The sequence below is a fragment of the Ananas comosus genome, linkage group 17 (genome assembly GCF_001540865.1).
Source record: "Ananas comosus cultivar F153 linkage group 17, ASM154086v1, whole genome shotgun sequence".
NCBI lineage: Eukaryota > Viridiplantae > Streptophyta > Magnoliopsida > Poales > Bromeliaceae > Ananas > Ananas comosus.
The window spans coordinates 3,707,510-3,731,913 of NC_033637.1; the positions used below are offsets into that span (position 1 = coordinate 3,707,510).

Consider the following 24,404-nt stretch of genomic DNA (forward strand, 5'->3'; position numbering starts at 1 on the left):
ATTATATTTTTATTATAGAAAAAATTATGGTAATTTGGTTGTTTTGCCCTCTCCTTTAATGCCGTACCTCACTAAAAATATTTCTGAAATTTTAAAAAGGCAAAATATAGATTTTTAAAAGTCGGAGAGTAAAAGTGAAAATATAGATATTTACAAAAAAAATTTCTATAATTTAACGACAACCGAATGGATCAAGTGAGTACATAAACTCCTCTAATAACTATTTTGGTGCTTTTATAAATATTTTTATATTTTTATATTTAACACTTTCTCTTCTATCTAACCTTGTTTTATATTTTTATATTTACCACTCTTCCCCACGTCCACGTCTGGACTCGAAATTTTTTTTATATTTATATTTTTTTATATTTAACACTTTCCCTAATATTTGAGCTCGAGGCTTTCTGGTAGACCACTGTCTGGACTTGTTTATGAAAGAAAATTAATTATATTAGAAATCTAGTATGACTCGAACTCAGGATCTGTTGTTTCGATACCATGTTAAGTTAAATAAAATAACCGTTATTAATTCTCCAAAATCTTAGACTTGTGGAGAATGATATTTTATATTTCTTTTTATTTAACAAATAATCTTCGAGAGCTTAAATATATAGCTCCCAAGGAAAAAGTTCATAATCTTTTAAAATAAGCTATTTAATAATACTTTGAAATTTCTCTTGTTTATTTGTAATCTAATTCCATTCAAAGATATATAGATTGTTTTGGATGAATTTGCAAAGACTGCTTAAATTTTGGTACTTTTATAAATAATTTTCTAAACTGTTAATTTTTTTCCAACTAAATTTTTTAAACTTTATCAAATTATTCGCATGTCGTGCTTCATGAGTGAAGTTACTAATTCAACAGTGGCTCTCGTCGTAACTCGCGCATGGGATTTTATACAGCTTTTTAAAAAATATATCATCTTTATTCTAATGCATAAAAAACAATTAAATGTAATGGGAAAACTTCAAATATCATTACTGTGCTTTCTCACTTTATTCACATATTATTATTAAAAAATATTTTATCTAGTTAATTATATTTTCTAACGGATCCTACCAATAGGGTATATTTGAAATAAATGTGAAAAATTGAACTTTATAGAGATATATTTACTAGCTATTCGATACATTTATAAGGAGATGTTACATGTAATTAATCATTTAAATAAACTTTTTGCTTCTAAACTTTTATAAATATATCAAATTGGCCCAGTTTCTCAGGAAAAATAATCTGAATAATGGGTAAGTTATTTTTTTAACTCATCTNTATAGATATAGATATATATAGAGGTATAGATGAGTTAAAAAAATAACTTACCCATTATTCAGATTATTTTTGCTTCTAAACTTTTATAAATATATCAAATTGGCCCAGTTTCTCAGGAAAAATAATCTGAATAATGGGTAAGTTATTTTTTTAACTCATCTATACCTCTATATATATCTATATCTATATCTATAATCTGTAATCTATAATCTATCTATAACTATACATTATTTTTCATGAAGTTTGCCACGTGGCAGTCCCTCCTTCATCCTTACATTCTCCTCTTTTCTCACTTTTCGATACTTTGTTTTCTCACCCCATTTCTACATGATGCTTCGTCTTCCTACCTGCTTACCTCTCAATTAATGCAGTCACATGGTTGAATTTCATATAAACAAATTGCTTTCATGAGAAAAAATAAGTAAAATAATATTTTTGTGTACTCTTTTTTTCTCATTTTTTTTTGACGCATAAGAAAAGTTCATATTTTGTAAGTTTTTTAATTCTTTTTTCTTCCTATTTTTAAATTGTATGTGGACTGAAATTAGGATTCCGCGGATTACGGCCCGGCATCACAGGGAAAGCGGAGCTAGATTTGGAGTCAATGAGGGGAAAGAACGTGGCTGTGATGAAAAAGGATCTTGACGTCGACAATGGCGGCGAAGTAGAGATGGAGATTCGTCTTCCCGATGTCGGCAATACGATTAAGATGCGTATGGAGTAATAATTTTATTGCTACTTCTTTCATTATTTTTTTTTATAATTTATTATTTACTGAAATTGTAAATTTTGTTACATTATTGCTGCTTGTATTTATCTATATGTTAATATGAGTAGGTCTTGTGTGCTATTAGGAGCACGGAGTCTTCCGTGCTTCTAAGCCGTTTTCGATAATGGAGCTTCCGAATCGACGATCAGCTCTGTTAGACTTGATCTAGCATATTTGAAATATCTAGAAAATAAATTTTGTGACTTTTCGATATCATTTACCTAACGATCGAAAGTGTTCAAAATCAACGGCTGAAAATAAAAATATTACAAAAGGTGGTGATATAACATGAAAATTTTCGATCAAACATATTGATCTTGCTGTAAATATTATAAAAAATTTTCTATCAAAATTTTATCTAATTTGAACACTTCTACACCATTAAACTTGCAAACGATATATCAACCATTAAAAATTGTTGATTTTGAACCTTTTCGATTGCTAGGAAAATGATACCGAAAAATCACAAAAATTATTTTCTAAATAGTTCAAATATGCTAGATTAAGTCTAACGGAGCCGATTGTCAATTCGGAAGCTCCATCATCGAAAACGGCTTAGGAGTACGGAGGCCTCCGTGCTCCTAATAGCACACAAGACCTACTCATGCTAATATATATTATATTTATTATTAATATCTTATGGCAATTTTAAAAAATTTAAAAATTTTTACTTTGTGAAAGCATCAGCCCGCCGCAATGCGTGGGTAACTTCACTAGCATACATATATATAGAGAGAGAGAGAGCTAGGCTGGTATACTATTAATACAACGGAGGCCTTTGTGCTACTAAGTTGTTTTCAATGATGCGGCTTCTAAATCGACGATCGGCTCCATTAGACGTGATCTAAACTATTGAAAATATTTGAAAACTAAATTTTATAATTTTTCGGCATCATTTACCTATCCAACGAGTAGTCTAAAAATAAATGACTGAAAATAAAAATTTCATAAAAAATGATGATACTAGTCAACCAATAAGATATTGACACGGTATAGACTTCATACCGATGATACAGTTTAAACTATTACTAACATCCACAGTGCCGTATTATGCCAATAAGATATTGACACGATACAGACTTCATACCGATGATACAGTTTAAAACTCTATATTCTTTAAACTCACAAGTAATTTTCTCAATGAACTTTCAAAAATTTGATAAAAATACATAATAAGCAATTGAGTATTTTGTTGCTAAAAAAATAAATATTTCATACTATTATATATTGGTACATATATATTTTTTATAACAGGCATGTTCCCGCATCATGACACTTAAATTTTTGCTCTAGAGTTTGATTCTTACATTTGGTGCTTTACTTTTTTGGATCATTTTTTGTTAGATCGATTTTGTGGTAACAAAAGAAATCAAAGTATATATCCTCGAGAATATATGCAGAGAAGGTAAGAGTGGGATAAGAATCAGCAGCAAAATTACTCCACACAGATACAACGTGACAACAATCAAAGCTATACATACAAGATAAGGAAACTGGAACTTTAACAAGAAATAAACAAATTTACAGCATAGTCTAAGATGCTAGGAACAAACAACCAAAAATAATGTGGAACAACATCAAAACTACAAATATATACATGACACACAAGCCAGTACACGAGCGACAATAAATATATACCAAGTAAGAATATAAGATCACAATGTGAATAGCTGTAACAAGAAATTACACAGATTCTGAAAGGGAAGAAAATATTTAGAAAACAGCACAAGACAGGAAAAATGCAAGAGGGAGCCAGGCAACTGAATACAACCTACAACATGTTGGTGAAAAAATTAAACAGATTATGGAAGAGACTTTTGTGAATGTAATTGAGCTGCATGAGTTCCAGCGACAGGAAGACTCCTCGAAGTTGAATATCCAGAATCCCAGATGAACAAATGTAACTTGAATCTCCAGTTCATCAACTAGTAATACAGAGATATCCTAATTGTTGTTTGAACCAAAAAAAAAATGGAAAAAAACCAACTACACATACAAAAGACAAACAAAAAAGAAACATTGATAACAAACTTCAACAAGCAAGGGCCCAATTATCACATCTATGAGGTCTACAATCTCCGTAGCATCTAAAGACAACATGCAATCCAGTGAGCAAAAAAGCCCATTTTCGGAGAACCATTTCAAATACAAAAGATACATTATGCCACCTAACACCAAACCAAAAGCAGACAATTCAATTAATCACTTGTGGCATGGCTTTATAGGCGAAGTGGCTGAAACAATTTTAACAAGATGCTTCCAAATTTGTAGCAATCAAACAACAGGATGGACAGGGGATATCCTTGTTAGAGCACCAATCTCATGGAAAGAAACAACATTCCAAGTATCACACTAAGTGATGATTCCTTACAGCGAGCTGCAATACATGCTCAATGGAAGATTGTTTCATGAAGTGATTGATTTCACTGTTCTCCTTCAGTTACGAACCCCTGGTTATTCACTAGGTTACATTGTGTATAATGCTCAATTGAGAGGAGGTAACACAAACTAGTTCAAGTACAAACCAGACGACTCGACAATCTAGTTTGACTCATACCCTTTTTCAGCTGCAAAGATAAGCATGATGTGTACAGTGGGAATTCAGATATACAACAGATGTAAGAACAAACTTTGAGACTGTACAACTTGAATACCCCTTCTTTCTTAACATTTATACAAAGCTTATGGTTAGACTATGTACAAACACATTTCTTCCAGTTACAATGTAAAATCACGTATCCTACTAACGGAGGACATGTCTACAAAAGTGAATGTTATCTCCCCATATGATGCTCCAATTAGCAATGTATGTGATTAAATATTCTCCATATCATGTGCTTCAAAGTCACCAACACGCTAATTTTTCACATATTGGTCTTGTGAACTGATAATAAAAAGGAAAAAACCATATTACAATTTTAAACAAAAGGAGAAGAAGAAAAGAAAAAAAGTCTGAACAAAGTTTATCTTCTGATAAGTCAAGAAAGCTACAATATATTTCAACTGCACATAAAAAAGCAGTCAAGAATTGATGACATAACGTCGTCGAATTAGGGTTTCTAGTCCTATTCATGCACAATTATATCATATTCTGAATGAATGACCTAGCGAGCCTTAGAGATGCAGCATCAATCAGGATATTGACACTCAAAAAGATCACAAGTTCCAATAGTCAAAAATGGAAGTTTGATAGTAAGGAAATAATCTAGTCTTGCATTTTGGAAAAGATACTACCAAACATACTGTCAAAGGGAAAAGGATGGCTGCCATTTTATGATAACTTAAGACCTAAGTTAAAATAAGGAGCCCACCCGTGCACACTCTTGCGCACGTGCATGTATAGGTGCCATCATGTCGAAAGATATCCCTACTTTCCTATCTTATCACCACATCTAGCTAAATGACAGTCCAATTCCTTGGCAAATAGCAAACATACTAGTCCTTGTCAGAATATTTACATGTTCTCCTCTTAATATTGTACTAGCCATGAGACAGAGCCAACATGGCCAGCACAAGAAATCGTAATAGTGCAAAAATCTGAACAAATAAGACTAATAACCAGCAGGCTTTATTCCCCAATTAATTTAGATAAGCTCCATGAATCTCCCTTTTCACAATTGAGCTTGCAATCCATCTTAATATTAGCCTAAGCATACTTTACAAAAGAGATTTTTTGTCTATTGACTCGTAAGAATCCACGTGAATGTCAAAACTGAAAATTGCTGGCCAGGGAGGCTTTATGAAGTTGGACAGGCCGGTTCTCATTTGGCTAAGAAAAAGGAAAGAATTAAATCTTGATTAAAAGAACTGAAAAGATGAGCACCGAGAGTATCACCTAAAAAGAAGCAACAGGAATGGGATATAATTGCCGTACATACACCTAAAAAGCATGACCTAATAGAGTTCTAAAAAGGAAAAAAATGAAATCAAGTCACCATAATCTTGTGAGAGTGATAAGAGGTTACTAGGGAAGACAGTTCACAAATGTAAGATTAAAGACTAAATGCATGAATGACGGATACTAGCAACAACTGTTCTATTGTCTCACAGGTTTTGCCGCTTGCATCCCACATATAGAATAGCTAACTGTAACACTGTCATAAAAATCCTATGCCAACTTTGCAGAGAGTTTAAATCTCTTTCCTCAGAGTCTGTTATAACCATTAATACATGCGCTTATATAATCTTTCTCACTCAAATGATGAAATTCTTACTAATTATAACAAAATGCGAAACAATACAATATTTAGTTACATGCTGGGAAAACTCAGACTTCCTCAAAATTAGCTATTAATTTCGTTGATGCAAAAAAAAAAAATTATGCTTATGACTTAATATAGTATTTGAAGAAGAAATACTACAGATTTGCGCTGAATTAGTCTGTTGTTTTTCAATGGCCCAACAGAGTTGAGAATGATTAAACCGGGGGAAGTGTAATGGATGGCACTTAATAGTAATTAAGTGGGCCTTTCACCACCTATCCTGGTTCTGAGCAAGCAAACTGACTCTCCCATCTCTACTTTCTAGGTTTTGGGGCAATCAGTTCCCTGGCTTACTAATGACCACTTCGAGAAGAACTTTACCATAAATAGATTAGAAAAAAAGGTTGCCGTCCCTTGTCACAAAAAAAAAGCAATTGTCAAAGGGCATGCATTAGGATGAATTACAGTAAGTATATAGTTGAGAAAAGATGAAACACTAGCTAGCAGAAGGAAGGGAATACAAAAATAAATAATTATTTCAGTATGAGACATTGAAGTGGCAGGTTTTGATAGTATTCTACTTATGAAACATAACAACATGTACATAACTGATAGACTCCCACTCTAAATTTTATGACCATAAAATTTTCCAAAAACAAAATACGGAGCAGCATTAATTTGGTTCATAAATCCCTTATCATTTGAAACCACAAAGAATTTTATGACAGTACTCAAATCTTTCATGCATCAGTTCACAGAAGGGTAGACACCTAATTTTGGGTCAGTTAAGGTTTTCCCAGAAGAAGGATTGAATTTCTGTGCATTTTCCAAGCATTTCCTAAGAACCACATACAACTTTCCTCAACAATTATTTCATGACTTAATGGCTTCCGATCAAACCCAATATGAAGAATCAATGACATAGGGTCCCATAACTATTTCCTACAGTACTACGTGTTGAACCATTTAAACTTACAAAGTGAAATTATCGCTTCTCGCTGAAGCAAACAGAAATAATACCAAGAAAAAAATAACTGTTCAGATAAGGACTAGAAAAATACTAATGCAATGCAATCCAACAATTAATGCAGAGAAACATCTTATCTCTCAACAAAACAAAGAATGATAAAATATACTCACACAATGGAGGAGGTATTAAATAGACACCTCCATGTATACTATTGAATATTTCAGCATTTAAACTGTGTACAGGCAGAATTTCTCACCAGTAAGAAACTACAAGGAATACCAACTTTAGACTGTCATAAGCTACTTATCAAACAAAACAACAAAAAGAACACAGAGAAGAAAAGAAAACAAATGGTATGTACAATAGCAGCATAACCAATATCATCAACTAAAGAGCTCATAAATGTCTTTTAGTCGTGTGTTTATAGTAATTGTTCACGATATAGGGATGTGATCAGCCTCAGTGATAGCTGATTCACTGCCAGTTTCTAAAAGTTTAAAATGCAAACAAGTATTACTAGCTGTTTCAAGCACATAAATATTAAAAGCGCCACAAATAGTTTGTCTTATGTTATGCAGGAGTAGCAGTCTTTCCTTCAATACTGGCATTAACTTACTTTGTCAATCTGAGGCCAACGAAGAGGCATCAGCTGCGATCGACTTCTATGCAAGATATATATTTTCACTCGCGACGTCTCTTTCCATACTCTACATCCCTAGAGCGCGATCTATAATCTTCTCCATGCGACACCCTTGACTTGCTTCGAGACCTTGAAGAGGACTGCCCCCTCCCCAGGTCATCTCCGTTATCCAAGTCCCACTCTCTCTGCCTGTAGTCCCTGTGCCCATCTCTCTCCTCTTTGTACCGCTCTCTATCATACCTATCTGAATCTTGCTCCCTCTCGTCACGATGCCTCCTCTCAGGATTCCCCGACCAGTCACGGTCTGGAACTTTCTCCTTCTCCCTAGAGGCATTCGATCTCCCACCTCTCTCATTGTTCATTTCCCCATAGCCATATTCAGAAGCAACATCATCGCCATCATCACCACCCATGCTTGAGTCATTCCACATCCCCATCGGCGGTCCTTCCATTCCGCCGCTGCTCATCATTCCCATTCCATTTCCAGCCATTCCACGGTTGAAAAATGCCGGGTTCACATGAGGTGCGACTCCAGGAAGCCCGACAGGATTGACAGCTTGAAATGGAGGAATCATCCCAGGAAAAGCCGGAGCGGGAAATGCACCGAAAGGACCTCCTCGACCCATGAAGGTTGGGTCAAATGCCGCACCCATTAGACTCTGCGGGTGCATAAACCCACCGGCAGGACCCCCCATCGCGGGCCCAGCTAGGCCGTGCCCATACGGCCCTGCCGAGATACCGACCCCAGCTCCTCCACCTGCACCCCCTATTATTCCCTTCGCACCCATGAACCCCCTTCCCCTCATCTGCCCACCAGCACCGCCATTCGGGCCTCTGTTCATAAAGCCCTGCCCACCTCGGCCCCATCCGGCCTTACCGAAGTTTCGTCCACCACCATCATTGCCCTGATTACTCATTCCGCCACCTCTACCCATACCATCACTCATTTGCCTCCTCCCCTGTGCTTGGCCTTGGTTTTTATTCATATAAGTCGTGTTCATCTGCTTCAAGGACTGCGGCGACGCAAACGCCACCACGCACGGCCGCCCGTTGAACGCGTGGCCGTTCATTCCTTCCTTGCAAGCGGCCGCGGCCGCCGCCTCATAGAACTCAACCTGGCAGTAGCCCTTCGACTTCCCGCTCGCCCTCTCGTCAAAGAACTTGATCTCTTTCACCCTCCCGAACTGCATCAGAATACTCTCAAGGTCGGAATCGGTGGTCCACCAGTGGAGCTCCCCAACAAAGAGTGTCGTCGGGCCGTTGTTATCCATAGAGCTCATCTCCTGTCTCACGCCGTCATTCATCGCAAGATGGTTATCACTCGGAGGAGGCAGCGGAGGCTGCGCAGGCGGCATAAGCGGCGGATTTCTGGATTCTGGAGGGAGCACCGAAGGCCCAGCAGCAAACTTGGCTTCCATTCCGATTCCGGAATGAGTTCCGGCATTTACCAGACTGTTCTTTGGTGCAATCTCCGGCACCATGTTACTTTTTGGGGGAATTTCCTCCGGGTAATCCCCGCCGCGCTCTGCCGAACCCTTCAGATTGAGAAACACACTAGGTCTCTGATCAGTTTCTTGCTGCCCATAGCTAGAATTCACCTCCTTATCTTCCACTCCATTACCATACGGCTTCGGCGGTTCGGACTTTTGCTTCATGGTCTGCATAAAACCCTCGCCGACGTTCACATCGCTGTAGAGATCGTCGAATTCATCATCATCCCCCATCATATCCTCTTCCGCGATGGCGGGGATGGCGCCGCCGCCGCCGCCGCCGCCATAGTGGCGAAGCCTCTGATTACCCCCAAAATCATCCTCCTCATAATCCAACTGCTCTTCCGTCATGGGATCCATCCAATGCTCAACTCTAAATCAGATCAAAAATGGAAACATAAAATCTAATAAAGAAAAAAAAAAACAATTACTGCTCAATTAATTAAACAAATTTGGTAAGCAATCAAAAAGCTTGTTCATTTACTGAGCTTGAACATAGGCAGAACCCAACAAACTTGCCCAAAGGTCAAAAATCAAATTTTGGATAGTAAGGATGCATTTAAATTCCAAATTCAACACCGAAAAACCACAAAAAAAAAAAAAAAACCATAATCCCAAAAGCTAAATAGATAAAGGGGGCATTAATGGTCCCTTAGCCACTTTAAAAAGTTGGATTTAATCACCTCTCCCTCTAGAGTTTTCTTTGTGGGCGGCTCCTGTTTCGTAGTGTATCCACCCTTCTACGCTCTGAGCCAAAAAGCACTTCCCCTCGTTGGGGCTTCTTTAGGGGGAAAAAGAAGGGGATCTACTCCTAAACTGTTTCTGCAAGAACCAGTTCAACTCTGAATGTAGGAGAGAAATGGAGGAAAAGAGACGATGGTATGAAGAAGAAGAAGAAGAAGAAGAAGAAGAGGGACATTTTTTTTTTTTTTTAAGGGGGGTAGGGGGAGTCAACACGGAGGAGCGTAGACCGGGTGCACGGGAAACAAAGAAAAGGTTTTTGATTGGACCGGACCGGGTGGACCGGGTGGCTTCGGCCAATGGCGTGTTGGGTTTTGAGCTTGGGTTTGGGCTCTTGTTGGGTGATTGGTTGTTTTGGTTGGTTCAAATGTGTTGCGAATCGATTGGTTTAAACCAGCTTCGTGAAAATGACGTGTTTTATTGTTGTCGATAAACGTGAGGATAAAAAATGGTAAAAATGCTACCAGAGCCCTCACCTATGGGTTGTCTTGAAATAGGCCCCTTAGCTTTTTTTTTTTTCTTCTTGATGCTTCTCCGTCCTTAATTATTTTTTACTAAAGGTATTTTAAAGTTAAATTTGAAATTCATTAAAATTAATGAACCAGTAAACACACACACACACACACACACGAAAAAAAAAAAGAAAAAAAGTTCATATATCCCAATAATTTTCACAAAACACAAAAAATCACCCATGCTTTATTATTTCTTTTTGGGTGAAAAAATTCTAACGTGTTAGGTACCGTTTGGTCCGGATATAAGCAAAATTAGCTATTACAGGGATAGAGACAAGGATGGGGATAAAAAAAAATAGTATTTGGATGAAAATTGGGTTGTTCCCGAGAATAAGAAAAATAGCGTTTTGATAGATAATATGAAATAAGAAAAATATTAAGTAGTTTTATATAGAAAATAGAGGTGTTGGTGGGGATAATTATAATCGGTTATTATAGGTAACCGAGAACTACTGTTCTCGAATAAAAATTTAGCGTTTGAATATAAAGGAGGGAAAAGGACCTATTCCTATTCCTATCCCCTAACCAAACATTATTCCCTAACCAAAAACTCACTGCCTAAGGTATATGAAGTGTTTGGTACAATCTTCTCCCCGCCACCGTTAGGCACCCAACGCTTTCGCTAACGAAATTGCACCAAAAGCACTTGAAAAAAAGAAATTCATCGTCTCAGCTAGCTATTGCAAACACCCGAAATATAGGAACTATGAAATTATACCAAAGCACTTTACTAATGGCCCTTCCGGTATTGAGCTCTAACACTAGTGGACAAAACAAAATTAGGACAAAAATATATAAAAATATATTTTTCTATCTTTAATAAGACAGTAAATTAAGAACCATAACCATAATTTTTACCATCCGTAACGCAATATCTAGTAATTCCCAACGATGCTTTAGAAGCACAAAATAACAAAAGAGAGATGAGCTAACAATAATGTCTCTTGCAAATATTTGCCTTAACTGGAGCAAACAACAGAGCAAGTAATAGAGTGCGCTCGCGAAGCGATTGCAACTAATTATATCAGATTAAAGTTATCATTGAATGAGACATTATTTGCTAGTCAAAAAAGTAATTAAAGTCACCAACTGGTGTGTACCAATTTTTCTTTCCTTGCCCCCCTCCCCCACTTCATTTAAACTAAAAGAACTATGAGATCTATGGAACAAATTAACAGCAAGAAAACTGAGGCTTAAGATACAACATCTAATGTACAAACTCATACAAATACCCCTCCTCCCGTTTATCTTCTCTTCTGTACAACTACTCGACAACTATCCATGAAGAGTAATGTTGTTCTTCGCTGTGGCTTTACGAGGCGATTCATAGGTTTTATCAGAAACAAGAGCTTCGGCAGTTAATACATTCCCTTGAAGACCGGATTTGTGCGGCATATGCTCGCGCCGTACTCTTCGTATTCTGCTTTGGTGTGGCAAGCCTGCATAGAATACAAGTTGCTAAATTAGCTTATCAAAATTACTAGAGCGAAATACATCCAGCAGTTTCTCACAGATTTTCAGCTCTGTTTTCGCTTTTGAGTTCACAAGGTGGCTTATGTGGCATATGCTCTAAGAATTTTTTTCTTTTCTTTTTTCTGCGTGTTAGAACTGTCTATTTTAGCCTACTATTTGAAATGGATGCTTTATTCTGAGAAGCAACAGCTGGAAGTTTGGCAAGGAAAATGATTTGAGTTTGTCCTATGGCGACAAGCTGAAATAAGCTTGTGATTCCCGAAGGAGAAGCTCCAAGTTGAAGCTTCCACTTCTGCTGCCGCAGCAGTTAATGGGAATTTAAATAAAAAAGTTATTGGTGCTTTGAAGAACACTAGCTTTACTCGAAAGCACTGACGTGCACGCTCTAGCTGGGCCAAATAGGCTCCAAGTAATTTTTTTAATCTACTTGCATAGTGTGAAACAACCGTTATACTCTAGTACCAAAGCTTAAGCTGTTAGATAACGGTGTTTAAACATTTTTATATTTAACACTCCCCCTCTTGGGCTCGAGATTTTTTAATCGGCCCATGACGTGGGCTTGAATTAAATGGGAGGAAATTAATATGTTAGGAGCCTGGCATGACTCGAACTCAGGACCTCCTGCTCTGATACCATGTGAAACAACCGTTGTACTCTAAAAGCTTAAGCTATTAGAGAATGGTGTTTAAACATTTTTATATTTAACACAGATAGAACTAACGTACAGCACTGGACTGCTTATCACAGCAATCTTTTCGCTTTGTCTGCCAGTTTTTTCATCCGGCAATAAGATAGGGATGCTAGCTAGAAGTTTGACATGATGCAAAAAGATAAAGAGGGAACATGCCTTGAATAGGCTTTGTAATTAAGTTTTGTGTGAAGCAATATCTTGAAAAATAAGTGCTTGACCTGCTACCAGCTATTCTCCATCTTTGGAGGAAAAAAAGCAATGACAATTCTTACACTAATGGCAATTCAAAGGGACCTGAGGATTAGCATCGGAAGGAACACGCGAGTAAACATACACAGACAAGTGTGCCAGCATGTGTGCCGTGTGTCAAACTGGAAATCTGTATAAGGTTATACTTTCAGAACTGGAGATTCATATCATGCGACCCACATTACAGTTGATGTATGTGTGGTTTAAGAGTGTCAAGTTTGCAAGAGAGAGAAATTTGACAAACATTTGGCCAAAAAATTAACAAACATTTATACTAGTTTTCCTGCATGATGCACAGTTACAGTAGATGACTAGATTTATCATCCAATCACCTCTGATTAGAAGGTCAAGCTCTTCAGCACTCATATTGGTAATTTCTAGTGCCAAGAAAATAGTTCTCAAAGGATAATTAATGCTTGTTTTCAGGCTAATTAAGAATTGTTTATAATCAAAAGAGATCTCAAAGTATAGACAAGTACCCCATAAAATTCAGCAGTTGAAGCAAGTACAGAGCCTCCAAACCAAACTGCATATCTTTGGATAGGATGACTGACCACACTGACTTCGATGGGTTGAGACTGAAATTGAAGTAACAGGTTAGTTTTGATTCTCTAGTACTGCAACAACAAACACCAGCCCCCCAACAAAAAAAAAACTCTCTTCTCTTCTCCCCCACAAAAAAAAGAAAAAAAAAAAGAAAACAAAACACCCTGCCAAACAACTAAAAGAAGCACATATGCACAAAACAAAATATTAGACGAATAAGGAATTCCTACTTTTATCTCCCCGCCAACTCGGGAAGCTGATGCGCTAACCCGAGTATCTACAATCTTTTTCAGATCTCGCTGTAGCCTTCTGTGGAAGTCCTTGAACATCGTTGATCCCCCAGATAAAACAATATTCTGAGACAGTGGTGAAACACTTGAAAATCACAGGAAAAAAATGAATAATCCACTAGAAGATTGGACATGAACAAGTATTTTGACAGTGCATACCTTATAGAGAGCCCTCCTCGTGTCAATTGGGGATGATTGAATACATTTGTCAATAACGGCAGGTAAAGGGGTGGTAAAGTTACTAGTATAAATCTCAGGATTAAAGAAAATCTGCATAAAGTGTGAAAAGAAATGAGTGGAATTATTCAAACGAAGAAATTATTTTTCACTAAGCATAAAGAATGTAGGAGTTATCAGTGTGCATTCAGAAAACCCACATTAACCCAACAAGAAGAAAAAGAGCATGCAACAGAGTTTAAGATTTCTACCCATATCCACAAGTATTGAACTTGTGGAGTTGAATGTGTAACTACTAAATACATCACTATCACCTACAAATATAAGTTCAGTAGCACTTGTATGACAGCTATTTCAAGGTGTTATAGCAATATTCCAATTAGTATAAAAGAACAAAAGAGCTTCTCTAGCACCTTTCAAGCAATCTAGACAAGCAAAAAGACATGTATGGCAAAGTAAATAGCATGGCTACCTTTCAGGTACCAGTTGTCTAACCATTGCAAATGTTTTACGTTCTTATATACGGAGACCCCTACTATTATAGCTTGTTTTGATTTAGGTCCCTTAAGATTTTCTAAGTTTCATTTCAAACAGTCCAAACTAATAGTAACTTTGACATGCGGCAATACATCGCTACTGTTTGCGTACTAAAACCAATTGACATCTAAGGGCAAATCCATTGAAATAAACAGGATGTCTAATTGTCCAGGCGGTAATGATAGTATCTTGCACCTGAACCGGTGGCTCACTTTTTCTAAAAATCTTCAAATCATACAAAAGTGCCAGTTCAAAGGGATATCAAAATAACTTCAACGGACCAACATCAAACAATGTACAATTTGATGAGTCTCTAGACTCTTCTACAACAGTTTCAAATATTTGTTTACTTCTCTATCGACTCTGCCATAAAACTTGCTGTTCCGACAATAAAACGAAGTCAAACATATAATAGCACAAGCTGCCAAGAAGGAAGGTCAATGAACTACCTCAGGTCCAAGAAAGCGCTCATATCCTATATCACAAGAGTACGATGCTCTGGTTTTCGGCTTTACGCCAGTCCATTGCTTGATGTACTTGGAAGGTTCTCTATCATGCTTATTGAACTCCTGAAATAAGAGTGAACAGATAAAAAAGATAAGAAATCTCTCAAGAAAAGATAAAAAAGATAAGAAGAAAAAAAAGTGGCATGAGGCAAGGCTCCTTTCCATATTAATAGTGTAAATCTCAGCCACGAAAAAAATAAAAATAAAAATAAAAATAATCCTACAAACTGGCATACATATCTCTGATGATTACCTTTGTCGTTGAAAAGGAATTAACCACTAGGGACAATAAAAAAATTATTTAAAAGATCAACAAAGAACTAAAAACAAGATACGGAACTACCTGAAAAATTATTTGAAAGATCAACAAAGCGCTAAAAATAAGAGCAACAAAAAAAGTGCTTTACTGTTGTGACTAACTAGATTAATAACAGAGCAAGGGTAGTTATAGAAATTGGTTCCCACATATAATGGAGCTTGATGATGAAATAGAAGTATTCAAATTGTTACTTCACGGAAATATAAAAAATTAACAAGCTTTCACACATATGAACAATCAAAAGGAACACATTCTTCCGCAAATCTGCAATTGACAAACAGCATGTCCTTTCCTGAACATAGAGTGCCAAAGAGATTTACGCGGAAAAAAGAGCCCAAACTATGAAAGTATGAAACAACACAAACACATGAGTGCAAAATAGAATTCTTCGTCTTCATCTTCAGCTGTCACAACATGAAAATATTACTTTTACCTTGACAATATCTGCACAAGTATAACCATACATCTCCTTCACCTTCCGTGCCACTTCTAACGAGTCTTCAGGTGGTATGTGCTCTCCTCTTTCCTGTGTGAAATGATATTACAGTAGAAGCAATAATTATAAACAACCAGCATCTCAAGTATAAAACAGAAACTTGAGTGAGCTAGGAGAGGAGAAACTTCAAGTATTCACCCTTAAAAGCTGCTGGATAAACTGAGTAACATCCTTGCCCGTTATAGGAATAGATTTGATGCTACTCCCGATCACATAACCATCTGCGACTGGCACAACATGTGTGGCCCCGTCTCCGACATCAACAACAACACCGGTCATTTCACACTGAAGAACAAGGATGTAGTACAAAGGTAAGAGCTAACTGCTTATTGCAATGAGAAAAGAATTAAAGGGATACAAGAAAGAATAACGGTATAAACATTGTTTGCTTGAGATAGACATATGTGTAATACATAATTTAGGTAATAATTGGAAATCATTTTACTTCATAAGAAAATAGGGTGCTCAACAAAATCATTATGTAAGCAATTGAAAGGAACACTTTAGCAGCAAAATTAGGGTATAAGCTCATAGAAACAGATGCTAGAGCCAACCTTTGAAGTAGTGTATCCCGCAGCAAGTGCAAGGACAGGCTGGACTGCTATGTACAACCCAGGAACATTGAATGTCTCGAACATGATTTCTCCTGTGTACTCACGAGTTTCAGGAGCAGTGAGAGGACTCTCAGTCAAAAGAAAATAGTGATCTTCAGGGTCACAGCGCAAATAATTAAAAATACACTGTTGCCAAAATCTCTCCATTGCATCCCAATTCTCCACCTGCAAACAGTACTAATTAAGATACATTTACCTACAATGCACCCTTAAAAGCCCTAAACATAAATCCTATAACTTGGCGGTGTTATACCTGACCATAATGAATAGGATAGCTGAGATTATATGTGCTGCTAGCACGGGAGCGTGATAAAGCTTCCTCTCCAATGAAAAAATCAAGATCGGCCATAACACCTGCGCTATGCTGTGCTAGCCAATTCCCCTTACCAGAAGTTCTTGATTGATTTGAAAAAGACTCATTTACAGCAACAACAGTAGGAATAATAAAGCAAGGTTCAACATTGCCAGCAAAACCCATTTTTGTGTACCTGAACAAGAAAACGCAAAGGTCAAAAAAAGCATAGTAATCTTTAACCCTGCAATACAACTCCATATGGATAGGAGCAATATGAGCGCACTCCGAAGTTTGAAAAATTTTGCATGGAATTAAGCAGTGGCATGTTCTTTAAATCTGGGAAGCTAAACATTTGAAATGGAAATATTCCTACCAATCATCTGCAAACTATTACCACAAGCAGCAGATACAAAATGGGCACAATAAAGAGACACTCATAGTACCTAGAAAAGTTTTTATGGCACGGCATCAGAGATGGCCTCTCTATGTAATGAATGGTGGGGTATATACCATCCAACCTATAATTCTCTGGCATAAAGATCTAAAATTTAAGAATATTACTACCTGAATCAAAAACAGGTGTTCTTCTTCAACTAAATCAATTCATTCTCAATTACAAATCGTCCCACTTCAAGCTCCTTTGCCCTAATTCAACCTCAACAGCAACTTCCCTAAACCTACTACGTACCCAAAGAGACACTCGTTTAGATCGCAAGTGCCTCGTCTAGGACCTAAAAAACCGATAACTACATCATTATCGACAGGGGGGGAAAAGGAGCAAACGAAGGGAGGAGAGATCGATCCGCACCCGGTCCCGTTGTCGATGACGACGGCGGGGCGAGAGGCGGCGTCCATGGGCGGAGGAGGAGGAGGAGGAGGAGGAGGAGCACGGAGCTAGGGTTCCGAGCGGATCTGCAGCCGCGAGATCCGATACGGGGCGCCGCCTAGGGCATCCGCTCATGGTACGCGGTGGGGCGCCCGCGCTCGCCGCGCCGGGGGTGATGCGGCGCGCGCGCGTCGCGGGCGCCGCGGATCGCTAGATCTCGCTCTATCCACGGAGACGCGGTGGGCGGAGAGGAAGCCGCAGCGCCGTCGGCGTTCCCGCGAACGCGGCGGCGGCGGTGGCGGCGGCGGCGGCGGCCGAAGCGCGTTCCCTCCGCCGCGAGAATCGGATGGGATGCGTTACGTGCAGGCGCCGGAAACTTCGGGGAGAGGGTTGGGGGAGGGACAGAATAAATAAATAAATAAATAAAATTGAAATTATAGTGCGGCGAAAACGGCGTGATACCGGAGATTTTTGTGTACGTGTCTTTGCGTATGTATATATATGAATAATAATGAATAATAATATATATATATAATAATAATATAATATTTATATGATATAATTATATGATATATGATATGATGATGATGGATGTAGTTGCCTTTATTTTTAAAATGTTTTTTGTTTGTGTTGTGAATGCTGCGTTTCGCGTTTTTTGTTTTTTTTTTTACGGAGGTGGGCGGAGCGGGGCGGTGCAGGTGAAGACACGAAAGCGACACGTCGTTTTCTATTTTCTCCTGCGTCATCTGGTCTCCTAAATAATTATTTTTTAAAAAAAAAATAATCTTTTGTGAATTATTAACGCTTTACCAGATCTATATTTGATTTTGAGCGTTCGTGTATGAAACACTCGAAACCCCTCGAGTTAGTGAGTTACCAGTAATATTGCATTCACCGACAAGGCGAGACCAGTTGACTCGGTGGCTTACTAAATGTTTCTCATAACACATTAATACGAACATGTAGAAATCATTAATATGACACAAAGGCAGGAATCATATTTAGCTCTTGGTATTATGATTTTGTACAAAAGATCGTTTTAATAGGAAATTTTAAAAACATATACTTAGGCTTAGTTTGATTTTGAGATTTATAAACGCTATTAGATAAAATAGAGTTGAGGAAAAAGCTCTTTTCTGCGTTCTCTGGTTGGACCGCAGAAAATATATCGTAACCAACTCATCGCGATATGCAGAACGCAATATTACGTACGGAAACAAATAGGATATTTTTTCACCGTACTTTCTCACCGTATGTAACGCAATCTCCCGCAATTCCAAACGAAGCCTTAATATATACACCTAGGGTGTGTTTGGTTCGAAGTCGGAGTCGGAATCAGAATCGGAATCAAAATCAAAATAAGCTGGAATCGGAATCGGAATAATTCATTACCTAATTCTGTTTGGTTCATCACCTGAATCGGAATCGGAATAAATCATTCCCATTGTCGGTATTTGGTTCAGGTGGATATAAAAAACGTAATAATTAATATACTAACATTATTTTTATAATATATTAATTTAAATTCAAATTAAAAATTAAATATAAAAAATTTACATCAAAATTTTGAAATAATGTTAAAATTTTAAATCTATTTTTTTAAAAAAAAAATAAACTTTGAAGTTGAGTGGATAATTCAAAATATGAAACTATATTTTAATTTATTCAAATTCAAACTTAAAATTACAATTTAAATTTTAATTTGAATCCATAAATTTAATTTAAGTTCGAAATAAAATTTGAATAAAACTTTATATAAATTAAAATTTAATTTAAATTCAAATTCATAAGTTAGATTCGAAATACTTGATTAAATTTTATTTTTTTAATTTAAGTTTAAATTAAAATTTAAAATTATATATTTAATTTTTATATTTTAACTCATATTTTAATTAAAAAAGTTGAAAAATAAATTTAATCCGAATAAATATCTATTCCGTAATGATTCAACTTTCAATCCGGTCTCCTAGGCTGGATAAAAAAAAGAGGTGATTGGGGGACTCCCATTCCACTCGGGAATCGGAATCGAAATGGAACTCTCGCGTACCAAATACCGACAAACGTATTTATCCATTCCGATTTCGATTCCAGGGTGAAAAAGAAGCGAACCAAACACGCCCTATCTCTTCGGTATAGAAAAAAAAAAAAAAAGTATTGCAATTTTTCCCTCTATCTTTTTTAAGCAACCAACATTGCATGAACTCATTAGAAATGTTACTACAATTTCATAACATGCCTACGGAGTTGAGCTAGAATACTTGTAAAAGTATTATGTGAGTAGTGCTTTTGAATTTTTAGCCATTGGATGGAGAGATGTGAGGTTGAGATGATTGTGGTAGGTGGTGGTAGGTGAAATAGTATTTGATCCAAGGATTATTAGTAATCAAGGAGTAGATCCAATGGCTAAAAATCTAAATCATGGGGGTAATACTTGTAAAAGTATTCTAGCTCAATTCCATGCCTACGTACGTGCTTCAAAAATGAAGCTGGGACTTAGATTCTTCTTATGCTAGCAGTTCTATTTAGCTGAAGCATGCATTGAGGATAATATATATATATATATATTTTTTGAGAGATAGGTAGCATGCTACCCGGTTCGTTTATTTTATTTAGAAATAAACTTAGCTGAAAATGTGAATCAACTAGGATTCGAACTTGGGTTTCGGATATCAACCACCAAGCCCTTTGCCACTTGCTATAGAAACGGTCGGTCATTGAGGATAATTAATATTGTTATAAAAACTCTGCTGAAAGGATACTTTCTTTTTTCTTTTCTTTTTTTTGAGAGAGATAGTTAGCACGTTATCTGTTTCGTTTATTTTATTTAAAAATAAACTTAGCTGAAAATATGAATCAACTAGGATTCAAATTTGAAATCTCGGATACCAACAATCAAGTCCTTTGTCACTTATTCTAGAGACGGTCGGTGCTGAAAGGATACTTTCAGTCATTAGATTTTATATTTTACAGAGTTAGAAAAAGTCGAAAGTATGTTTGAAAGTTTCAATCCTTCGATGCTACAAAATTATACCAGAAACTGGCAACGGGTGGGAATTATATTTTGAGCTCCATTCCTCTTTTCGTTCTTTTTCTATTTATTTAGAAGGTGAGAGGAAAATGAAAATGAGTGTTCCACAGAGACAAGGATTGAAGGGTTATTATTATTTTTTTTTTCTTTCTGAAAGATAATAAATAATAGCAATATTAATTCAAAAAAAATATAGAAAAGCATTTTTAGTATTAAGCTTTTATTAACGAATATATATATATATATATATATATATATATATATATATATATATATATATATATATATATATATAGTTAAGTTCCCCAACTTGAATGAGTGGTGGGGGACCAGTTACCGAAATATGTCTCTCTTACTTCATGAAAAGCTAATGCTTTTTTCCAACGCATGAATGCACCGAGTAATTGCTTTACTTAGAAAACACAGTTGTTTTTTGAGAGATAGATAGCACGCTACCTGTTTCGTTTATTTCATTTAGAAATAAACTTAGCTGAAAATGTGAATCAACTAGGATTCGAACTTGGGTCTCGGGTATCAACCACCAAGCCCTTTGCCACCTGCTCTAGGGACGGTTGGTAACTGTGTTTATTTCATTTAGAAAACACAGTTGTTTACGTCCAAACCAACCTACTGTGATGTATCTTTTGAAGATCATATGATTCATATCAATATATCATAATCGATTGGTATATTAATGGTATATGTATTGCTTATTTGAGCAGGGGATTTTGGCTTAATGGAAAAGCTTAGAGAAAAAAAGGGGCATATGCAGGACAAAGGAAAAGCTGGGGCTTGTTTACTGAAACTGGACGCAGATACCAAAAGAACGGAAAAAGAGGGGGAATGAGAATTGTATTGCCGGAAACTGTCCAGTGTTCACCCACCCTTGGTTGTTGACACTTACAGGTGGGCCCCACATCTTTGTCGATCTGCGAGTGCCGGCGTTTTGAGTAGACCGCGGAGTCGGAAATCGGATGTGGAGGACAGCTAGCGAGAATCGGCTTCGACTTCGTGTATGGTGCGAGGTCGCGGCATCCTGATGCTAACCGTGAATCTGCTGTTATCTACATTCATTCGTCTCGGATCGATACTTTTCGTCTTTGTACGTAATCTATATATCGGAACCAATTGCAGTAACATAAGAATATTTTTCATGTTGGTATACAAATATAAACGGCTTTATTATCAATCATATATATGTAAATCTCGTGTGTAAAATCAGTAATAAAGAAGAATTTCTCATTGAGTGGTCTATTAGTGACATGGTGGACATGGTCCAAACAGCAAATTTCACTTCGTCTTCGTGGGGACCACGTAAATATATATGTAACGAGCCAAAGGTTATCCGTCACGGTTCGCTTGTCCACACGAATTTCGCTTACATTTTCCACCGCACGCTAAGAAATCCGTCCACGAAATCTCCACCGTCCATCAAAACAATCAGAGCCCCAGATGCCCCGCGCGATCCCCCTCCTCCGTCCACGTGGCACTACGGGCTTCCACGTTACCCACTGCCCCCCCCATCTCAACATGCGTCGCTCAACCCCCTCCATCCAGTGCTAACCCGCCACGTGGCTGTTCTCAATTCGCATCATCCACGTGTCAAAAAGCCAACTCCATTGCACAGTGTTTCGTATTAATAGTACGGCACCCGATCCGTTGAGCGGTCTCTTTCCTGTCCAAAAACTTTTGCCTGCACCTGGTGTATCAGGACATCTCATGAACAATATTTTCTATTTAATGATATGTGTCTTAAAAATTTAATGGATGTAATTTACAAACACCTACAAAGGCTACACGTAAACATTTGTTACATTTTGAAAACTTCATGTAACCTAGTACCCGAAAGTCAACCTCTAAAAAGAGACTATTATTTAATTTTTAAAAATAATTGGCCTCGAGAATTTAAAATTTTGACAAATAGATAATTTTCTTAAACATCTTAGAATACGTCTATATATTATAAACTGATATTGAGGTTTTAACCGCATGATTTAATTTTTATTTAGATAGGTGAATATCTTATTTAACATATCTTTTCGATTGCTTTAGAAGAATATAGTATTTTATGTACAAGATGTGTGATTGAATATTAGAATGACATACTATATTTAGACTTTTAAAAATCTTTTAAAAAATAAAATAATTATTTCATAAATAAACATATTAATATAAATTTCGAGATTTTTTAAGAAACAATCAGCCAAAAAAAGTCATAACTAATAAGATATGAGTTTAGCTATAATACTTTTAAGAATACTAACTTATTATTCACAAACTTCTAATTTTGTAATCTTTGTATTAATTTCTATTATGCCTACCATCGCTAAACATTATGCATCCGAGCACTATAAAGTGAATAATAAATATTTTTGGAAATATTACAGCCCTATTCAAGCCGTTTGGCTTAGATTTTAAATAAATAACTTTTGCAGAATTGATTTTATTTTAGAAAATTAATTTTGGTTAAAATTTAAAATTTAAAATTTAAGATTTGTAATTTGAAAATCAAAACTTATAATTATACATTTAAAAGTTTAAAGTTTCAAATTTTATATTTTAGAATTTAAGATGAAGTATAAATTTAAAATTTAAAATTAAATATTTAAATTTAAATTTAATAATTGGATCTAAAATAAGTTTGAGTGGAAAATGAGAATTAGATTTCAATAAGCAACATTTAGATGTTTCTGATTTTGAATGTAGAAAATTAAGAAATTAATTAAATTTTAGAAATAATTTTGCCAAATGCTGGAGTGGGAAATCATTTTTGGGCTCAAAATTAAGGGGGTGTTTGGCCTAGCTTTTAAAAAGCGCTTCTGGGCTGAAAAGTGATTTTCGGCTCAATAGAGCGTTTGGCAACTCACTTTTAAAATATGATTCTACTTTTTAGAATCAGAAAACTGATTTTGAAAGCCCCAGAATCAGAAGCAGAAAAAAGCTGCTTCTTGAAATCTGATTTTGATTTTGGATTTAAACTTCAAATTTTTATTTTTATTTTTATTTTAATTTCAATACTTAAATTTAAATTTAATTTTAAATTTCAATTTTCAGATTCATTTTTGAATTTTTAAATTTTAAATTTTGAAAAATAGATTTCATAACTTTAAAATGTTAAATTTTAATTTTAATTAATCTCAAATTTCAAATTTAAGATAAAATTTAAAATTTGACATTTTAGATTTTAAAATTTAAATGTAAATATTTAAAATTTTTAAATTTTAAATTATAATATTTAATCTTCAAATTATAAATTTCGAATTTTTAAAATTTAAATTTTTTAATTTTTAAATTTTAAATATTAATATTTTATATTTTATAATTCATAATTATTTATATTTTTACATTTAAGTTTTAAATTTTAAATTTTAAATTTCAATTTTTAAATTTAGATTTTAAATATTTTAAACTTTAAATTTTTAAAATTTTAAATAATTTTTTAAATTCAAATATCAAATTTTAAATTTCGTACAATTTTGAAATTTAAAAATTTTAATTTTAATTCAAATTTAAATTTAGATTTTAAATTATTTTAAAATAAAATTTAATAAAAATATTAATTTATGCAAACTTCAANAATTATTTTTTAAATTAAAATATCAAATTTTAAATTTTGTACAATTTTGAAATTTAAAAATTTTAATTTTAATTCAAATTTAAATTTAGATTTTAAATTATTTTAAAATAAAATTTAATAAAAATATTAATTTATGTAAACATCAAAAAAAATTTGCCAAACAACTTTTCAAAATCACTTC

The 24,404-nt window shown here is 35.5% G+C and overlaps 2 protein-coding genes across 4 annotated transcripts; both read right to left on the bottom strand.

Moving 5' to 3' along the window:
* On the bottom strand, nucleotides 4,367-10,259 carry LOC109723177 (cleavage and polyadenylation specificity factor subunit 6). 2 transcript variants are annotated; one of them, XR_002219635.1, is made up of 3 exons: nucleotides 10,027-10,259; nucleotides 7,830-9,716; nucleotides 4,367-4,925 (listed from the first exon to the last, which is right to left on the bottom strand). XR_002219635.1 is itself a non-coding variant. In XM_020251452.1 (2 exons), exon 2 carries the CDS (start codon nucleotides 9,701-9,703, stop codon nucleotides 7,895-7,897), a length of 1,809 nt encoding a protein of 602 aa, XP_020107041.1. In that variant the 5' UTR covers nucleotides 9,704-9,716; nucleotides 10,027-10,259; the 3' UTR covers nucleotides 7,497-7,894. The 2 variants fall into 2 exon arrangements, 1 of the variants encoding a protein (XP_020107041.1); XM_020251452.1 differs by lacking the exon at nucleotides 4,367-4,925 and having other exon boundaries at nucleotides 7,497-9,716.
* On the bottom strand, nucleotides 11,578-18,095 carry LOC109723189 (actin-related protein 3). Of its 2 annotated transcripts, XM_020251470.1 has the most exons (10): nucleotides 17,601-18,090; nucleotides 16,751-16,985; nucleotides 16,438-16,662; nucleotides 16,022-16,168; nucleotides 15,821-15,913; nucleotides 15,012-15,131; nucleotides 14,008-14,118; nucleotides 13,789-13,914; nucleotides 13,492-13,590; nucleotides 11,578-12,038 (listed from the first exon to the last, which is right to left on the bottom strand). In XM_020251470.1, exons 1-10 carry the CDS (start codon nucleotides 17,645-17,647, stop codon nucleotides 11,958-11,960), a joined length of 1,284 nt encoding a protein of 427 aa, XP_020107059.1. In that variant the 5' UTR covers nucleotides 17,648-18,090; the 3' UTR covers nucleotides 11,578-11,957. The 2 variants fall into 2 exon arrangements, with proteins under 2 accessions (XP_020107059.1, XP_020107060.1); XM_020251471.1 differs by lacking the exon at nucleotides 11,578-12,038 and having other exon boundaries at nucleotides 13,488-13,590; nucleotides 13,789-13,933; nucleotides 17,601-18,095.